The 14,754-nt window shown below is 38.5% G+C and overlaps 1 protein-coding gene across 7 annotated transcripts in view; it reads left to right on the top strand.

The window, feature by feature from the left end:
- SGIP1 (SH3GL interacting endocytic adaptor 1) overlaps positions 1-14,754 on the top strand; it is a 228,096-nt gene that overhangs the window by 150,066 nt on the left and 63,276 nt on the right. For 6 of the 7 annotated variants that reach the window (XM_043461048.1, XM_043461047.1, XM_043461045.1 and 3 more), the window contains 3 exons: positions 1,972-2,057; positions 5,258-5,350; positions 6,725-6,799. In XM_043461048.1, coding sequence (XP_043316983.1) covers positions 1,972-2,057; positions 5,258-5,350; positions 6,725-6,799 — 254 coding nt within the window. Of the gene's footprint in view, positions 1-1,971; positions 2,058-5,257; positions 5,351-6,724; positions 6,800-8,884; positions 9,377-14,754 lie in introns of all 7 variants that reach the window. The other variant, XM_043461049.1, reaches the window with a different exon arrangement.

Genomic DNA, 14,754 nt, shown 5'->3' with positions numbered 1-14,754 from the left:
CTCACATGAGACAGAACACCATCATCAAAAAGCCTACAAACAATAAACCCTGGAGAGGGTGTGGTGAAAGGGAACCCTCTTATCCTATTGGTAGAAATGTAAATTGATACAGCCACTATGGAAGACAGTAGAAAGATTCCTTAAAATACTAGGAATAAAATTACCATATGATGCAGCAATCCCACTACAGGGCATATAACCTGAGAAAACCATGATTCAAAAAGACACGTGTACCCCAGTGTTCCCTGTAGCACTATTTACATCAGCCAGGACATGGGAACAGCCTAGATGTCCATCAACAGGTGAATGGATAAAAAAAGTTGTGGTTCATACATACAATGGAATATTACTCATCCACAAAGAGAAATTAATTTGAGTCAGTTCTAGTGAGGTGGATGAACCTAGAGCCTGTTAAACAGAGTGAGGTAAATCAGAGAGAAAAAAACAAATATCATATATTAATCGGAGAAGGCAATGGCAACCCACTCCAGTACTCTTGCCTGGAAAATCCCATGGATGGAGGAGCCGGGTGGGCTGCAGTCCATGGGGTCGCAAAGAGTCAAACACGACTGAAGTGACTTAGCAGCAGCAGCAGCATATATTAATGGATATATATGGGATCTAGAAAAATGGTACTGAAGAAGCTATTTGCAGGTCAGGAATAGAGATGCAGATGTAGAGAACAGACTTGTGGACCCAGCGAGGGAAGGAGAGGGTGAGACAAATTGAGAATGGCACCGATGTATGTATATTACCATATGCAAATATGGTAACGGAAGTTGCCGTGTAACACAAGAAGCTCCACCTGGTGCTCTGTGATAACACAGGGGGGTGAGGTGGGGGGATGGGTAGGAAGGAGGTTCGAGAGGGAGGTGACGTTTGTATACTTGTGGCTGATTTACACTTCTGTATGGCAGAAACCAACGCAACACTGTAAACCAATTATTTTGAAATTAAAAGTGTTTTTAAAAAGAGCAGCCTGTTTAGTTGGATACAGTTTTGTGATACATTCTACATCACACACCAGAAGAATGTTCTATTTTGCTTTCTGATTCTGACAAAGATTATATTTCATACTGTACAATCCTTGGGATAAGTAAGTCTTATGCACATAAGTGGTGTTTCCCTGTAAAGACTCCTATTTCTATTGAAAAGCTGGATCCTTTTACCTTTCCCTTTTCCTCTAACCCCTCTCCTCTCCTCTTTGCCTCTTATCCCCCAATAAACAGATAAAACTCATTAGGATCAATGAGAGAAATCAGGTCTGGGGAAGAAATGGAGATGATTATGTGCTTCTTGTTAATAATCGATTTAAGCAATAATTAGTTAAAAGGATGAGCATTGAACTTATTACCCTTCTTTTCTCCCTGATTTCTCAATATTCTTCTCTTTCTGAGACATGCAATATTAAGGTGTTAGGAGGTTATAATTAGTCTACTGTGTAGGGTGGAGGTGGGAGGATGGCAGTTAAAAGTTGGTAGACTAAGTTTCTTATTCAAAGATGAACTTCCTGGTGGCTTGTTTCTTAATTTCCCTGTGCCTGACATTCACTGATCATACTCTGCATTAACTACAACACAGAGATGCAGTGAAGACAGATATAAATGGTTTTTGAGATCTTATGAGAAGAAGGTGCTTTGTAATAAACAGTCATCTTTAGTATTATCTCTTCTAGGTTTAGAGAATCTGATGCTTTCAAAGAGTTTCTCTCTGTCTTATTTCTGTTGGACCAACCCCCTTGCACCCTATTGAGAACCAGGAATCTTACCTCTTACCATTTCTTTTGTCCACATACTTTTGACATCTTCATATATAGCTTTTTAGCCCCTCCAGAGCATGAGTGCATATTTATGTATGTACATAAGTGCACATATACATCAGCCTTACTGTGGAAGATATTTGAAAGCTTTATATCTCTTTTGACATTAATATTTCCTTTCTCTATGTTTTGCTGTGATGTATGTGATTTAGCAAAAAACCTCCAGAGGACACCACGGCGCTTGCTCCCCTCTTTGGTCCACCATTAGAATCAGCTTTTGTTGAACAGAAGACAGAAGGTAGGAAAAACTCTGTGTATCTATGGATTTGTTTTTCTTTTCAATAAAGTATAACTTATCTAGAATAAATGTGTTTTGAGGCATGTTTTTAATGTATCACTAGATCTTCATGTGAAAGAATAGTTCTGATCTAGGTGTGCTATCAGCGTGGGAGTTTAGTTTGCAGACCTCTTAGTATTTCAGGATTTGAAATTTTACCTCCAGAGGTAGCTAAGAGCTAACATGTTCACTCTTCAAAAGAGGTCAATAAGAATTACTGAAAATCTGTACAACTCACTAGGCAGGGAGTAGGTAGTTTATGAGCCAAAGTGCCATCACTATGGAGCCAGAGCTTCAAATTCCTCATCATAATCCCTGTCATTGTGATCTAGCCTCTATGACCACATTTTCTCTCTTGTCCACCTCATCAGTGGAGGTGTCAATTGGACTGCTCACACAACAGACACTGTTTGCAAACTCAAGACCCAGGAATGACCTTAAATCATTTAACACTTAGAAAAAAATTGTTATGGGAAAAATATCATTTTGGCTGTTATTGTTGGATTTACCTACTAAATTTAATTCCTAAAATTAAATATTTTAACTTTTAAATATTAACCATTTTTTGATGGCTGTGAATAATGTATACCTTACTGACATAAAAGAAACTCCTTATGAAAGGGATCTAACCTATTCCTAAGATGTATGTAGGTCTAATGCATGGATCTCCAGCAGCTGTGTTTGATAACATGGAATGTTTCTTATAAAAAATCATTTGATTTAAGAACACTATGATTGTGTATAATTAAATGTGATTTTTCTAAAACCCGTTGGTGAAGGAGATTAAAGTGCTGAGGACGATAAGACTTAAAAGCATAATGAGTAGGCTCAGATAGTGACAAAGAGACTCCAAAGTATAGTAAATTAAACAAGATAGATTTTTATTTCTGTTTCATGTAAACAGTCTCAAAGTACACAATGTAGGACTTGAAGGGCAACTCTGCCATCCCCAGCATGTGGCCTTCACCTCTGGGTTGCTCAAATTCTCATTATGTCACAGTCAGAAGAAAGAAGTGTGGGGGAGGACCCATGGAACTCACTATCAATTCTTGTAAGAGCAAAACCTGGAATAGATGCACACCACTTCCAGCCAGAGCCCATCAGCAAGAATTTAGTGCCATCTGGCCAGCTAAGCTTTAACTGTAGCAGAAATGGAGAATGGATCCTGGGAGACAACTAGCAGGCAGCCACAACTGAGTATTTTTCATTAATGTAGTTAGGAAAGTGAATAAGGAGCATCCCTAACTACTCCTTCAGTGATTTAAACGTCTGCAACTTAGAATCCATAAGGAAAGGGGGCCCAGCGTTAAGGTTGCTCAGTCATCTTATTAATTCCTCTGGGATCAGTCTCACTTTTAATGATATGTATAGTAACTGAAGGTGGTTTGATTTGTTACATTTCAAATGTAACAAATCAAACCACCTTCAGTTACTATACAAAATAGAAAACCATTCTTAGAAATCAAAGTGGTATTCCACACTGAATCCATAGAAAAAACAAAATGCTGTGTCAGATCATTGGACAATGTATGCTTTCACGTTAAAACAAAAAGCAAAACTAAGGCCATCACTGAGGTCTGCGATGAAGAGGAGACACACAATAATCCTGGCCTGATTATTCTCTAGGTGGTTTCAGCCCCTGAAGTTCTGTAAAGTTCCAACCTTGGCACCAAGGATACTAGCTCTTCCACCTACTTTTCTTATCTACCCACTCTTACATTTTTGATTGATTCTTCCTTCACTAGGTTACAAGGCCTGAGAGGAAAGTATGTTTTTTTGGAGTTAGGTATGCATGCCTGGGATCAGATCTTAGCTCTTCTATTTTCACCATGTGTTGCTGAGCAAGTTGTTTAATCACTGTCATCTTTGGTTTCCTCAATATCAACCACGTGGTGGTATGGTGAGGACTGGAAAATCATAATAGCTATTGGCCTTATGATAGGTATTTTGTGTACATTATATTTATATACATTACCTCCTTTAATACTTAGGAACTCTTAGAGATGGTTCTTACTGTCTCTGCACTGAAGGAAGGGAAGCTCAGAGGTTACATGGATTGCCTAAGGTCCTAGTTGTTCAGTTCAGTTCAGTCGCTCAGTCGTGTCTGATTCTTTGCGACCCCATGGAGGCTGGATCAAATCCACATCCAACTAATTCCCAGCCTGTGTTTTACAACATAGTGAATTACAGGCAGTACTTACAGAGACCCTGGCACATGAGAGGTGATGAGAAGAACTGGTATATCACATTGTTACTACAGCAACAAAAAAAGTCAGAAGAAAAAAACAAAAAATAGAAGAAATATTAGATTCATTGTCCTTAGGCCTAATACCAATTGCCCTGATTTACTTTAGATGTCTACATGCATGCATGCTCAGTCGCGTCCAACTCTTTGCGACTCTATGGACTATAGCCTGCAAGGCTCCTCTGTCCAAGGGATTCTCCAGGCAAGAACACTGGAGTGGGTTGCCAGTTCCTACTCCCCTGATCTTCCCAAGCCAGGGATCAAACCCACATCTCTTGTATCTCCTGCATTGGCAGGCAGGTTCTTTACCACTGAGCCAACAGGGAAGCCCTTAGATGGCTAAGCACTTGTTTATTTTTCTGGTTCTTTAAACATGTTCACCATTTCTAAATAATTTAATTTCTCTTCATAATGTTGTAAAAGGCTTGTTTAAAGATCCCATAAGATCCTTTAAAGGTGAGAAGCACTGTACAGAATTCAGACATTTTCATTCTTGAAGCATATTCTTGGCAAACTTTAAATAAACCAACTTAAAACAAATGTCCATGGGAATAATGCCTGTATTTTCAAGTGGGTGCCAGAAATGTATTAACATTTAGAATGTCCTTAAGTGACCCACCAGGAAAAGAATGCAGACACTCTGTTTTGCAAGTTTTTATTTAGCTATATGTCCGCACACAGATAATCCCTCTGCACACGAGCTCACACACACACACAAACATGTACACCCTGCTGTTTTTTCCATTCTCTGATTGAAGAGAATCAGGAACAACACATCTCTAAATTAATTTACTAGGACTAAGGCAAGGCAGAAATAATTTTGTGAAGCTCCCCTTTAAATTGAAATTGTAAGTTCTAAAATCAGGATGTTTCTCTTTTCAACTCACCCGGGGAAATGTTCTTTTTATGTTTCCAGTTCTTTTAGATCAGCCTGAGATATGGGGTTCAGGCCAACCAATTAATCCAAGCATGGAGTCGCCAAAGTTAACAAGGCCTTTTCCCACTGGAAGTAAGTTATGTGTCTGCTCTGTCTGGAAAAATAAGTGACTCATTTTACTGTCTGTCTGCATAATGAAATTAGGCAATGTTTAGGAAGTCTACGTAAGCAACATTTGGACTGTTTAATATTAAGAAGAGATGTTATTCTAATAAGCATTAGAGTTAAGGGGCCTAGGACAGTCGATTGAGACAAGAATAATACAATAAATAAAGTAAAAGAGGTAACTTTGAACCACAGCTGCTTCTGTGTGACATCTCACAGGCTTATTCATTCATTCATTCAATAGGCTTATGTAGGCATGACAAGCAAGTGAACTAAAGACCCTGCTATGTTCTAGGCATGGGCTAACACACAACACAGAGCTAACCAAGTCAGATAAGGTCTCTGCTTGTCCTAGAGAACAACTGAGGCTTCAAAGGATAGAGAGGACACATTGAGGGGAAAGAGTTTAACTGGAGAACAAGAGGAATGATGCCATATGGTAGAAAGAAGCTGAGACAGGAGATCGGGGCACATTTATCTCAAAGCAGAGCCATCATCCTTGTTTGTTCCAGAATGCCCCTAACGCCTCCTCCAGGTAACTGGGGAAAGAAGTCCGAAGAAAAAGGAAACTCATCAAATTTACCAAGTATAGCAGTGAGAGGAAAACATACATTTAAAGAATGAAGGAAAAAAAAAAGATTTACCTGTTGAAATTCTTAACTTTGCCCACAAAGTGACAGGCCAGTTCAAAAGGATGAGTCTCTGGGTTGGGCTGGAAGATAATAGTTTTTCTAGTTCAGGGATTTTTTTCAGCTATAATTTCCACCAAAGGAATCTGTTCATTCTTCCTTGACCCGAATCATTTTGCTATAGATTTCAAAAATATACCCAAATTCAAGACATCACTTTGAGAAATCTTTCCAGACTGAATCCAAGCTATAATATCCTGACTCTATCAAAAGCCCCTCACCAGGCTGCTCTCATTTCCTTGACCACACTCTGGGTTGCAGTTGCCTGTGACCACAGTCTTCCTTCGTTCAGCTGTAAATTCCTAGAGGGTAGAGGCTCATTGTATTCAACCCCATGTCCTTCACTAGTACAGGTCACAGGACTTTGGTGGCTTTTGATGCTTATAAAACAAAGGAATGAATGAATGAAGTGATATTATTGTTGCTATTATCTGACTTTCTTTTGACAAATTCCTATCATAAAATGGAAGAATCTGAATGAGTCCTGCTTCAATCACTAAGCTTTGAACTTAAAAAAAATATGGACTGCTAATAGTTATCCCTTTTCCAATAGCAGAATATGAATGAAAGCCCAAATCCTGGTTATCTGGGAAATATTACATAACTTAGGGAGAAAATGATCAGTAATGAATGGCTTCTCATCTCTTGGCAGCTCCTCCACCACTGCCTCCAAAAAATGTACCAGCCACCCCACCCCGAACAGGCTCCCCCTTAACAGTTGGACCAGGTAAGCTTTATTTTTTCTGTCCTAGGATGGTGTGGCAATCAGCAGTGGCCCTGGACCTCAACATGCCTTTGATGTGTTGAAATCTATAGGCTAGACTAAACATGAAAATGATTGCATTTAGTTTTACTTCCACTACAGTTTACTATTTACACTTTTTTAAGTATCACTTCCAGGTTTCACAAAAAGTTTCACTTTCTCAACTCATATTTTTCTCTGTATAATTTTGTTGAACAAAGGTCATGTTTACTTGTGAGATAAGAGAAATAAAAACTCAATATTAAAAGCCATTGTTTAACTGACATCTCACTTCATTGGACCTCATTTTAAATGACTGAAGAATTAAAAGTCTCAAGGCATAATTCGTATTTTTCTAAGCACTGATAAGTTAATTAGAATTAATATTGTGTAATCCACAATAATAATAAAATGGGTCCTGGAATATGCAGCTTGGGTAGTGCAGGATTTTTCCCAGTAGTCATTATTTATTATCCCATGGCAAGGCGATGTGTAAGGATGATGAAATATGACAAGGAACTACAGCATGCCTTTAGACAGATGACTTCTAAGGCATATTTTTACCAGCTATTAAAATCAATACTATGGATTCCTACAATTTATAATGTACCCATTCTTACTGGACTAGCAATTCAGAAGCAGTGATAGTTATTTTATGTGTCTGGGTCCTTAGAATGTAGTTCTTCATCACCTTTGGGATTCTATTGCAGCTTCACCCATAGCTATTTATGCAATCTGGTGAGTTTGATAACTACAGAGGGGTTATTTATCAACAAGGGCAAATGCAAGACATAGTCACTGATGGAATTTACATTGACTCAAACCCAACAGGAAGTCATCCGGTGTGTCACAGGTAAAGGTGTTTGCAAGTTCAAACCATTTTGGCCCCTTGTAGTCTCATGAGTATGTTAGAGATAAGTAAGTCTACAGCAGTGAAATTATAAATACTGGGGCCCAGCAAACTGCTATCCCATTTATTCGTAGCCTTGAAACCTTGAAGGGTAACTTTTTTCAACTGTGAAAATAGAAGAATACTAAGCCTACTCTTACAGCTAAAAGGTTATTTAAAGGCAAAATGGCTCATGCCTTGCAATTATTTAGGTAACAATTTCTAATTTGAATAATCCTGGTTTAAAAATCCTCACATTTCAGTTGTTATCAACTACTTCCTGCCAAGCTATAGAAGATAGTTTTAATTTTTCTCTTATTATTGGTAAGAATTAAAAAGAATAGCTAATGCTAATATTTAAGCAAAACAGACTTTTTATTTCATGAATTCAGATATATATATATCAGTTATGCCTATGGTATTAACAGGTTAGACTTGATGAGAAAAGAAATTATAAAGATTTTTTATAATTTTCTTCCCTATTAAATGGTTTGTATGTAACAATTCTCAATATCCTATGTGTGTGGTGCGTGGGGTGTGTATGTGTATATTTGTAAATATTCATGTGGGGATATCTCTTTAAATAATCTTTGTGCTGTGTTTCTGGTGTGTTCAAGGTAGAAGATATACAACTACTTATGATGTGATAATTTTTTAACTAACATATATTATCATTGGTTTCACCAGTTTCATTTAATATGCTAGGGTAGACAGTCTTCATCAAATATGAGGGTGATTTTCAGCTATCATTTCTTTTTCTGTTCTGCCCTATGTATTTCAGTAGGCCAAACTTTCCAAAGGGACCTCCCTTTTGAAATTTGCAGTTCCAGAGCCTGTACACTTCTGAGAATGCCTTCTCAGAACGACTGCACTTTGCTCTCTTCTGAGCAGCCCTGGAGGGCAGTTGCATGCTCTTACTTCTGGTGATGGTAGATGTAGCCAAGTCAGATCGCCCCACACAAGGGTAAATAACAGCAGAAAAGGTAATGTTCACAACAGAGAGGCAGGGGACTCTCTCATCCCCTGCAACTGCAATCAAGATATTTTTCCATCATGAAATATGCCCACCTTGGCACCTCACAAGATAACCTATTTATCAGGCTTTGCCTCACCCCTCCCACCTTATACAAGTAATTTTAACAAAGTCAATTAAAATTTAAAATCAACTACTTTAACCACAGGAAATGACCAATCAGCCACAGAGGTCAAAATTGAAAAGCTACCATCCATCAATGATTTGGACAGCATTTTTGGCCCCGTGTTATCCCCCAAGTCTGTTGCTGTTAACGCTGAAGACAAGTGGGTCCATTTTTCTGACACATCCCCGGAACGTGTTACTCCAGAGTTGACTCCAAGGGAAAAGGTGGTGTCCCCACCAGCTGCCTCAGACAACCCAGCTGAATCCCCACCTCCGGGCCCCCCGGGTCCTCCTGGCCCCTCAGGACCTCCGGGTCCTCCTCGCAATGTACCATCGCCGCTCAATTTAGAAGAAGTCCAGAAGAAAGTCGCTGAGCAGAACGTCATTAAAGATGATTACTTAGAAACAATCTCATCTCCTAAAGATTTTGGGTTGGGACAGAGAGCAACTCCGCCTCCCCCACCACCACCCACCTACAGGACTGTGGTTTCATCCCCCGGACCCGGCTCGGGCAGTGGTGCGGGGACCACCAGTGGTACGTCTTACTGTTTGAGTGTGCGTCGTGTGCCGGGAATGGCCGTGGCTGCGCAGTGTGAGCAACACCCTCCTCCTGCCTGGCAGCTGGCTTTAGAGCTTCAGCCATCCCTCCTCTGCTGTGGGTGTTCTGTGCCCTGTGGCGTGTCCTAGTCCATCCAGTGCTCGCGGTCATAGTGCACGCCTGTGGATGTGTCCTGCCCTGCGCTCCTGACCCTTGGGAGCGCCCTTCCACCCTGCAGATAAGATCTCCATTTTTTAAAGAAAGCTATGATCTCATTTTTAGAATTCAGGAAAGTTCTAGAAAGACAGGTTTCACAGAAAATGTGCTTCAAGTTAAATGTCTGATTTCCTCATCAGATGTCTCCACAGGGAACCTAGTTTGTTTTATGTTTTGTTTTTTTTTTAATTCTTCCACTTTATTGAGATATAACTGACAAAATTATAAGATATTTACAGTGTACAATGTGATAATTTGATACACACATACATTGTGAAATATTTGTCCCACCAAGTTATTACATCCATCACCTCACATACTTACCTTTATTTATTTATTTTTTTTTTTTGATGAGAACATTTAAGCTCTACTTTCTTGGCAAATTTCAATCATACAATACAGTGTTATCAACTCTAATCACCGTGTTATATAAATCTGTATTTTTTCCAAAAGCCCTGGTTTTTGTAGGTCTGTGTATTTTCTATTTCCTTTTTTTTTAATTGGGGAAAACTATATTAACTTCTCTAACTATTTCAGAGAAAAAGAAGTAGGATTTGAAAAGGAGATTTTAGAGGACAGCAAAAAAGAGGCTGCCTTATTGCATCTCCAGCCTAATCAGGCTGCCACTGAAACAAACTGCTCTCTGATGTCATCATTTGACAGGCTAGTCAGCCTATAAGGTTGGTTCTAAGTGTGGTGACAGGTGATGAAGCAGTTTGTCACAAATGTACCTTTTGGGACTCTACATGCAAATATTGACATGGAATCTGATATTTTTGGTTTTCCTGTTTGGTTTTCTTTCTTTTTTTTTTTTTTTGGTTTTTCTTGTTTCCTGCTTCAAGCTTCATTTTGTATTCTCTAATGATGAAAGGATGGGAACTGCCATGCATACACAGGAAAGATCAAGATATTCCTAATGCATTCTTCTTCTGTATCACTCATTCCATTTGTGCTCATGTTTGTCTACCAAGATCCTCTGGTGCCTTCTCTCTTGTTCCTGTCCTTTTTGTTAGGTACCTTCTCAGGGGTGTCAAGGGCTATTTGTTTTCTATTTGCTTTTAAAGACGTGACCAAGTTTAAATTATTCAAATCTATTAAGAGACAGCAAGGAAATATGTTTGTCTCTGTTCTAATAGTCATCATTGCTTCTGCTTTCAAGGGCACATCTTTCAATGTTTGCTCTGTATTTGCAAATTGCTCTGAGCTTTAAAGTGAGAACATCCAAGCTGATCAAGGAGAGGGCTGGAGAATCTTCTGTACTGTACACAAAATCAGTGTTTTGTATCACAGGTGTTCCCCTCCTTCACCAGAAAGGGAAAACAAAAATTTAAGTTTGAAAAACTGTGCTAAAACAAAATCAGCAGGTTTGTTTACCATAGTGTCCTAGAGAGCCTTTATTTTGCCATTAAGAACAACAGCTATAGTTTCTTTTCCTGGCTTCATGCTAAGAACTTTATGCACATCATTTCATTTTTATAACAACCTCATGAGGTAAATACTCTTATTTCCCCCATTTTACAGATATGAAAACTGAGGCTCATGGATGTTTAGTAACTTGCCTAAATTTACACTGCTAGAGGTGATAGACTTGGTATTCATTCTCAGGTCTATCTGATCCCAGGCCTGTGTTCTTAACCACTGTGCCCTCCAGGAGCCCTGGCAAGGTTTAGTGACAAAATATCACAAACTTATCTGACCCTGACATGCACCTATATTACACAGTGTCATCAAGATCACCAAAAGTCTTTTCTTCAAACCTACTGCTCTGTGCTCCATTCTGTATTTCTGGGGGGTTGGAGCCCCACCTCCATCCTCTATTTCTTTTTTAGATCTTTTGGGGTGATGTAAGGATCCTTACCTCACTGTAAAGATAATAAAGGGCCTCTAAGTAAAGCCTACAGTTCAGACCTCAGCCCAAAAGAAGCTGGTTGTCCTCTGTCAAAGAGAGACATGTTTCCACTCTCTTGAATGGGACTCTTTCCTGGGCCAGGCTCTGAGTCTTCTGAAAGTGCTTTTCAAGGAATAATACCTTCTCTCCAGTGGCCTGGTCACTATTCGCTACCCAAAGTTAACACCCTTAGTTGGGGGAGAGGAGGACAGGACAACTTTATTACTCACCAGGCTCCTCAAGCACCTTCTACAAAGTTCTGGGATATACTTGATTAATTGAATTGATCATTGATCTAATGAATAAAGAGAGAAGCTCTAGCTTTCTTTCTGGAATCCTTGGCAGTTTTGTTGTCATTTTAATGTTTAACTTCCATATTCTTACTTAAAATTACTTGAAAGTGTTACCAGTAAAGACTATTGGTTCTTAATAATTGAGCTGGAAAACACTATACTTTGCTAATATTAAAGAATTGAATTTCTAAGTGGAGGACCAAACTGGGCCAGTGAAACTCATGAATAAATAAAACTGTGCACCGTTATCTCCTTAATTAAGTCCCAGTTTATTTGCTTGTTAATCTTTTATTGATGAAATGTACACAGATTGGCAGAAATATAAACTTAGGATTGAAACAATAGGATACGGTCTCATGTTTTAAAGATTAGTAATGGTTTTCATTACCTGCTTTTTATAACAGCTTGATGGGAATAACTTTCCCTGTATATCTCAAACTGTGTATCTACATTAAAATTTCATTCACAGCAAGATGACCATCACTGACCAAGTTTAGACAGTACTTGTGGATCAGAATAGTTACCTGCTGTTGAAAAAGTTGCAAGTTAAGAATTTGCTTCAAGAACTTTAATTTCCTTATGGCAAAGATTTAAAATACATAATTTGGCCAGAACATTTCTTTACTGGAATGCAGACACTGATTCTTGGCAAAGACTATCTCTTCCCCTGTATGGGCTGTGTGCCGAGGGGATGGAATGGAGAAAGTGTTTCCTTGGCCTGTAGCAATTTTGGAGACCAGGGAAAGAGAAGTGTTAGTAAAGACAGAATGTTCAACATTTCCCAACTGGGGAAACTAAACCAATATTAAAAGATGCTAAACACAAACAGACAAACCCTACACATCCATAAACAAATGAGTCTGAGCTACCTGGGGTTGAATCAAACAAATACATTTCCTAACTATAAGTTTTTTTAGAGCATCAATGTCCAATATGGAAGCCTTTAGGCATATGTGGCTATTTTAATCTTAATGGCAATTAATTAAAATTAAAAATCAGTTATTCAGATGCAGGAGCCATAATTCAGAACTCAGTGGGCACATGTGACTAATGGCTATCTTATTGGACAGCACTTATTCCAGAACATTTTCATCATTGTGGAAAACTCCATTGAACCATACTATTTTAGGGCTTTTAATGTGCCAGTTACCTTAAAAGAAACATAGTATGAAAACTTTCCCACAGACGTTTAATACTTTCTTCAAAGAAATGGTATAATTGTGTTCTAAGAAACACAAGTTGGGAAAGAATGTTTCTTTACATATTTCAAAGTACATATATTTTCATTCATTTGATTCTCCCCCATAACATTGTGATATAGTAGCCTCATTTTACAGATAAGGAAATGGAAGCTCAAAGACAGGACTTAGCCACAGCTACAAAGCAATAAATAACAAAGTCAAGATCTGTCTGACCTGAGATTTGTTGGATTCCAATGATCACGTCTCCTCAGCTGCACCCCCCACCTCACAACACACACACACCCCCACCCCCCCACACACACAAGCAAAAAGAAATGAAAGTTGGAGCCATTGTTTTACAGTCCTCAAGAGTTACCAAAGAAACTATGATGGGATTTCAGGTTGAGAGCAGCAGATGGATTAAGACCATGTCAGTGGTTGCCAACTTTTTGAATTCACGAATTCAAATAATGTACATGTGATTTTTAAAGTTAAACAATGTTGTCCAATTAGTTTCTAACTTTGTCTTGGGAATAAACACTGCTTGAAGGAGAAATAAAAGTAGAATTGAAGATCGAGGAATACAGATAGAGATGTGCAAATAAACCTCTTTACTCTTTCAATACAAAATAGTTGTATAATCTCACAACATCATGTGAGGCCTTAGTTCAATTGTGAAATACTCCTTAGGTCCAAACTACCCTCTGCTGTCAAGCAGGGTTTTGCTTTTTAAAACTTCCTTGGTGTTGTCTAACTGCGTAACAAATCAATGAGATCAATTCAGTATAGAAAAAGTAAGTTAAACAGGGTACTCCAAAAGGAAAACACAGACAGTTAACTAGCCACTTTTTTCTTCAGTTTTAGTTGTATCTGTATCAAAAGCACAAATTTTACCATCATCAACAACTGCCTTCCATTTGTGTAGTATTTTATGGTTTGGTAATACTTAAATAAGTATTTTCCATTTCGATTGTTGCAACTGCCTTGTAAGGTAGAAACACGTCCCATATTTTAAAACATGAAGCTGAGGTTTAGAGAAGTCAAGATCATATAGTTAATAGGAGGTGGGTAGAACCAGAGCTCAGGTCATCTGACTTTTCTTCAATTTCTTCAGTGTTTCGTATTGCCTCCATGATAACTCGTTACCACTTTTCCAAGAATTACTGAAACTGGATTTTAAAATTTCCCTTCTGGAACTTGTAGGAAAAGGATAAGCAGCTGACCTTTTCCTGGGATTGACTCAGAAGACCATTTCTTGGAAATAGAACCCTGGATAGACGTTTTGACCCCAACCCCCATGACATGGTTTTCCAGCAAAATAGAACCCCCAAAACAGTTTCATAAAACTTCCAGACAAAAACTTTGCTGTGTAAACATTTATTTCCCATCTCTTTGCTGTCACTTCTGAAAACATCATGGGTGTAAAGAAAACTTTGTAGTGGGACCTGTTGAAATATCCCCTATTCTTTTATTCAAGAGAAGATCAGCAAAAGACTAAGGATATTTATATTGAGAGAAAAGTGCAGTCAGCCCATTGAAAAGGAAGACCAGACTTTGTGCAAAATGTGGGGCTAAGATCCACCTATAGCTGCAAGATACTGCATTTAAAAACTCAGACTTTGTAGTTAAATAGGCCGTTTGAACTATATGACGTTGATCAAGTTATTGAATATCTCTGAGCCCTACTTTCCACTGAGATAGTAGAAGTACTTTCCTCCAAAGCTTATTGTGGGGATAAAATAAGATAATGCATGTAAAATATGTAGCATAGATACTGGCCCAACAAAATAAAAAGTG

The sequence above is a fragment of the Cervus canadensis genome, chromosome 2, assembly GCF_019320065.1.
Source record: "Cervus canadensis isolate Bull #8, Minnesota chromosome 2, ASM1932006v1, whole genome shotgun sequence".
NCBI classification, from domain to species: domain Eukaryota; kingdom Metazoa; phylum Chordata; class Mammalia; order Artiodactyla; family Cervidae; genus Cervus; species Cervus canadensis.
This window is presented reverse-complemented; position numbering and strand designations above follow the sequence as displayed.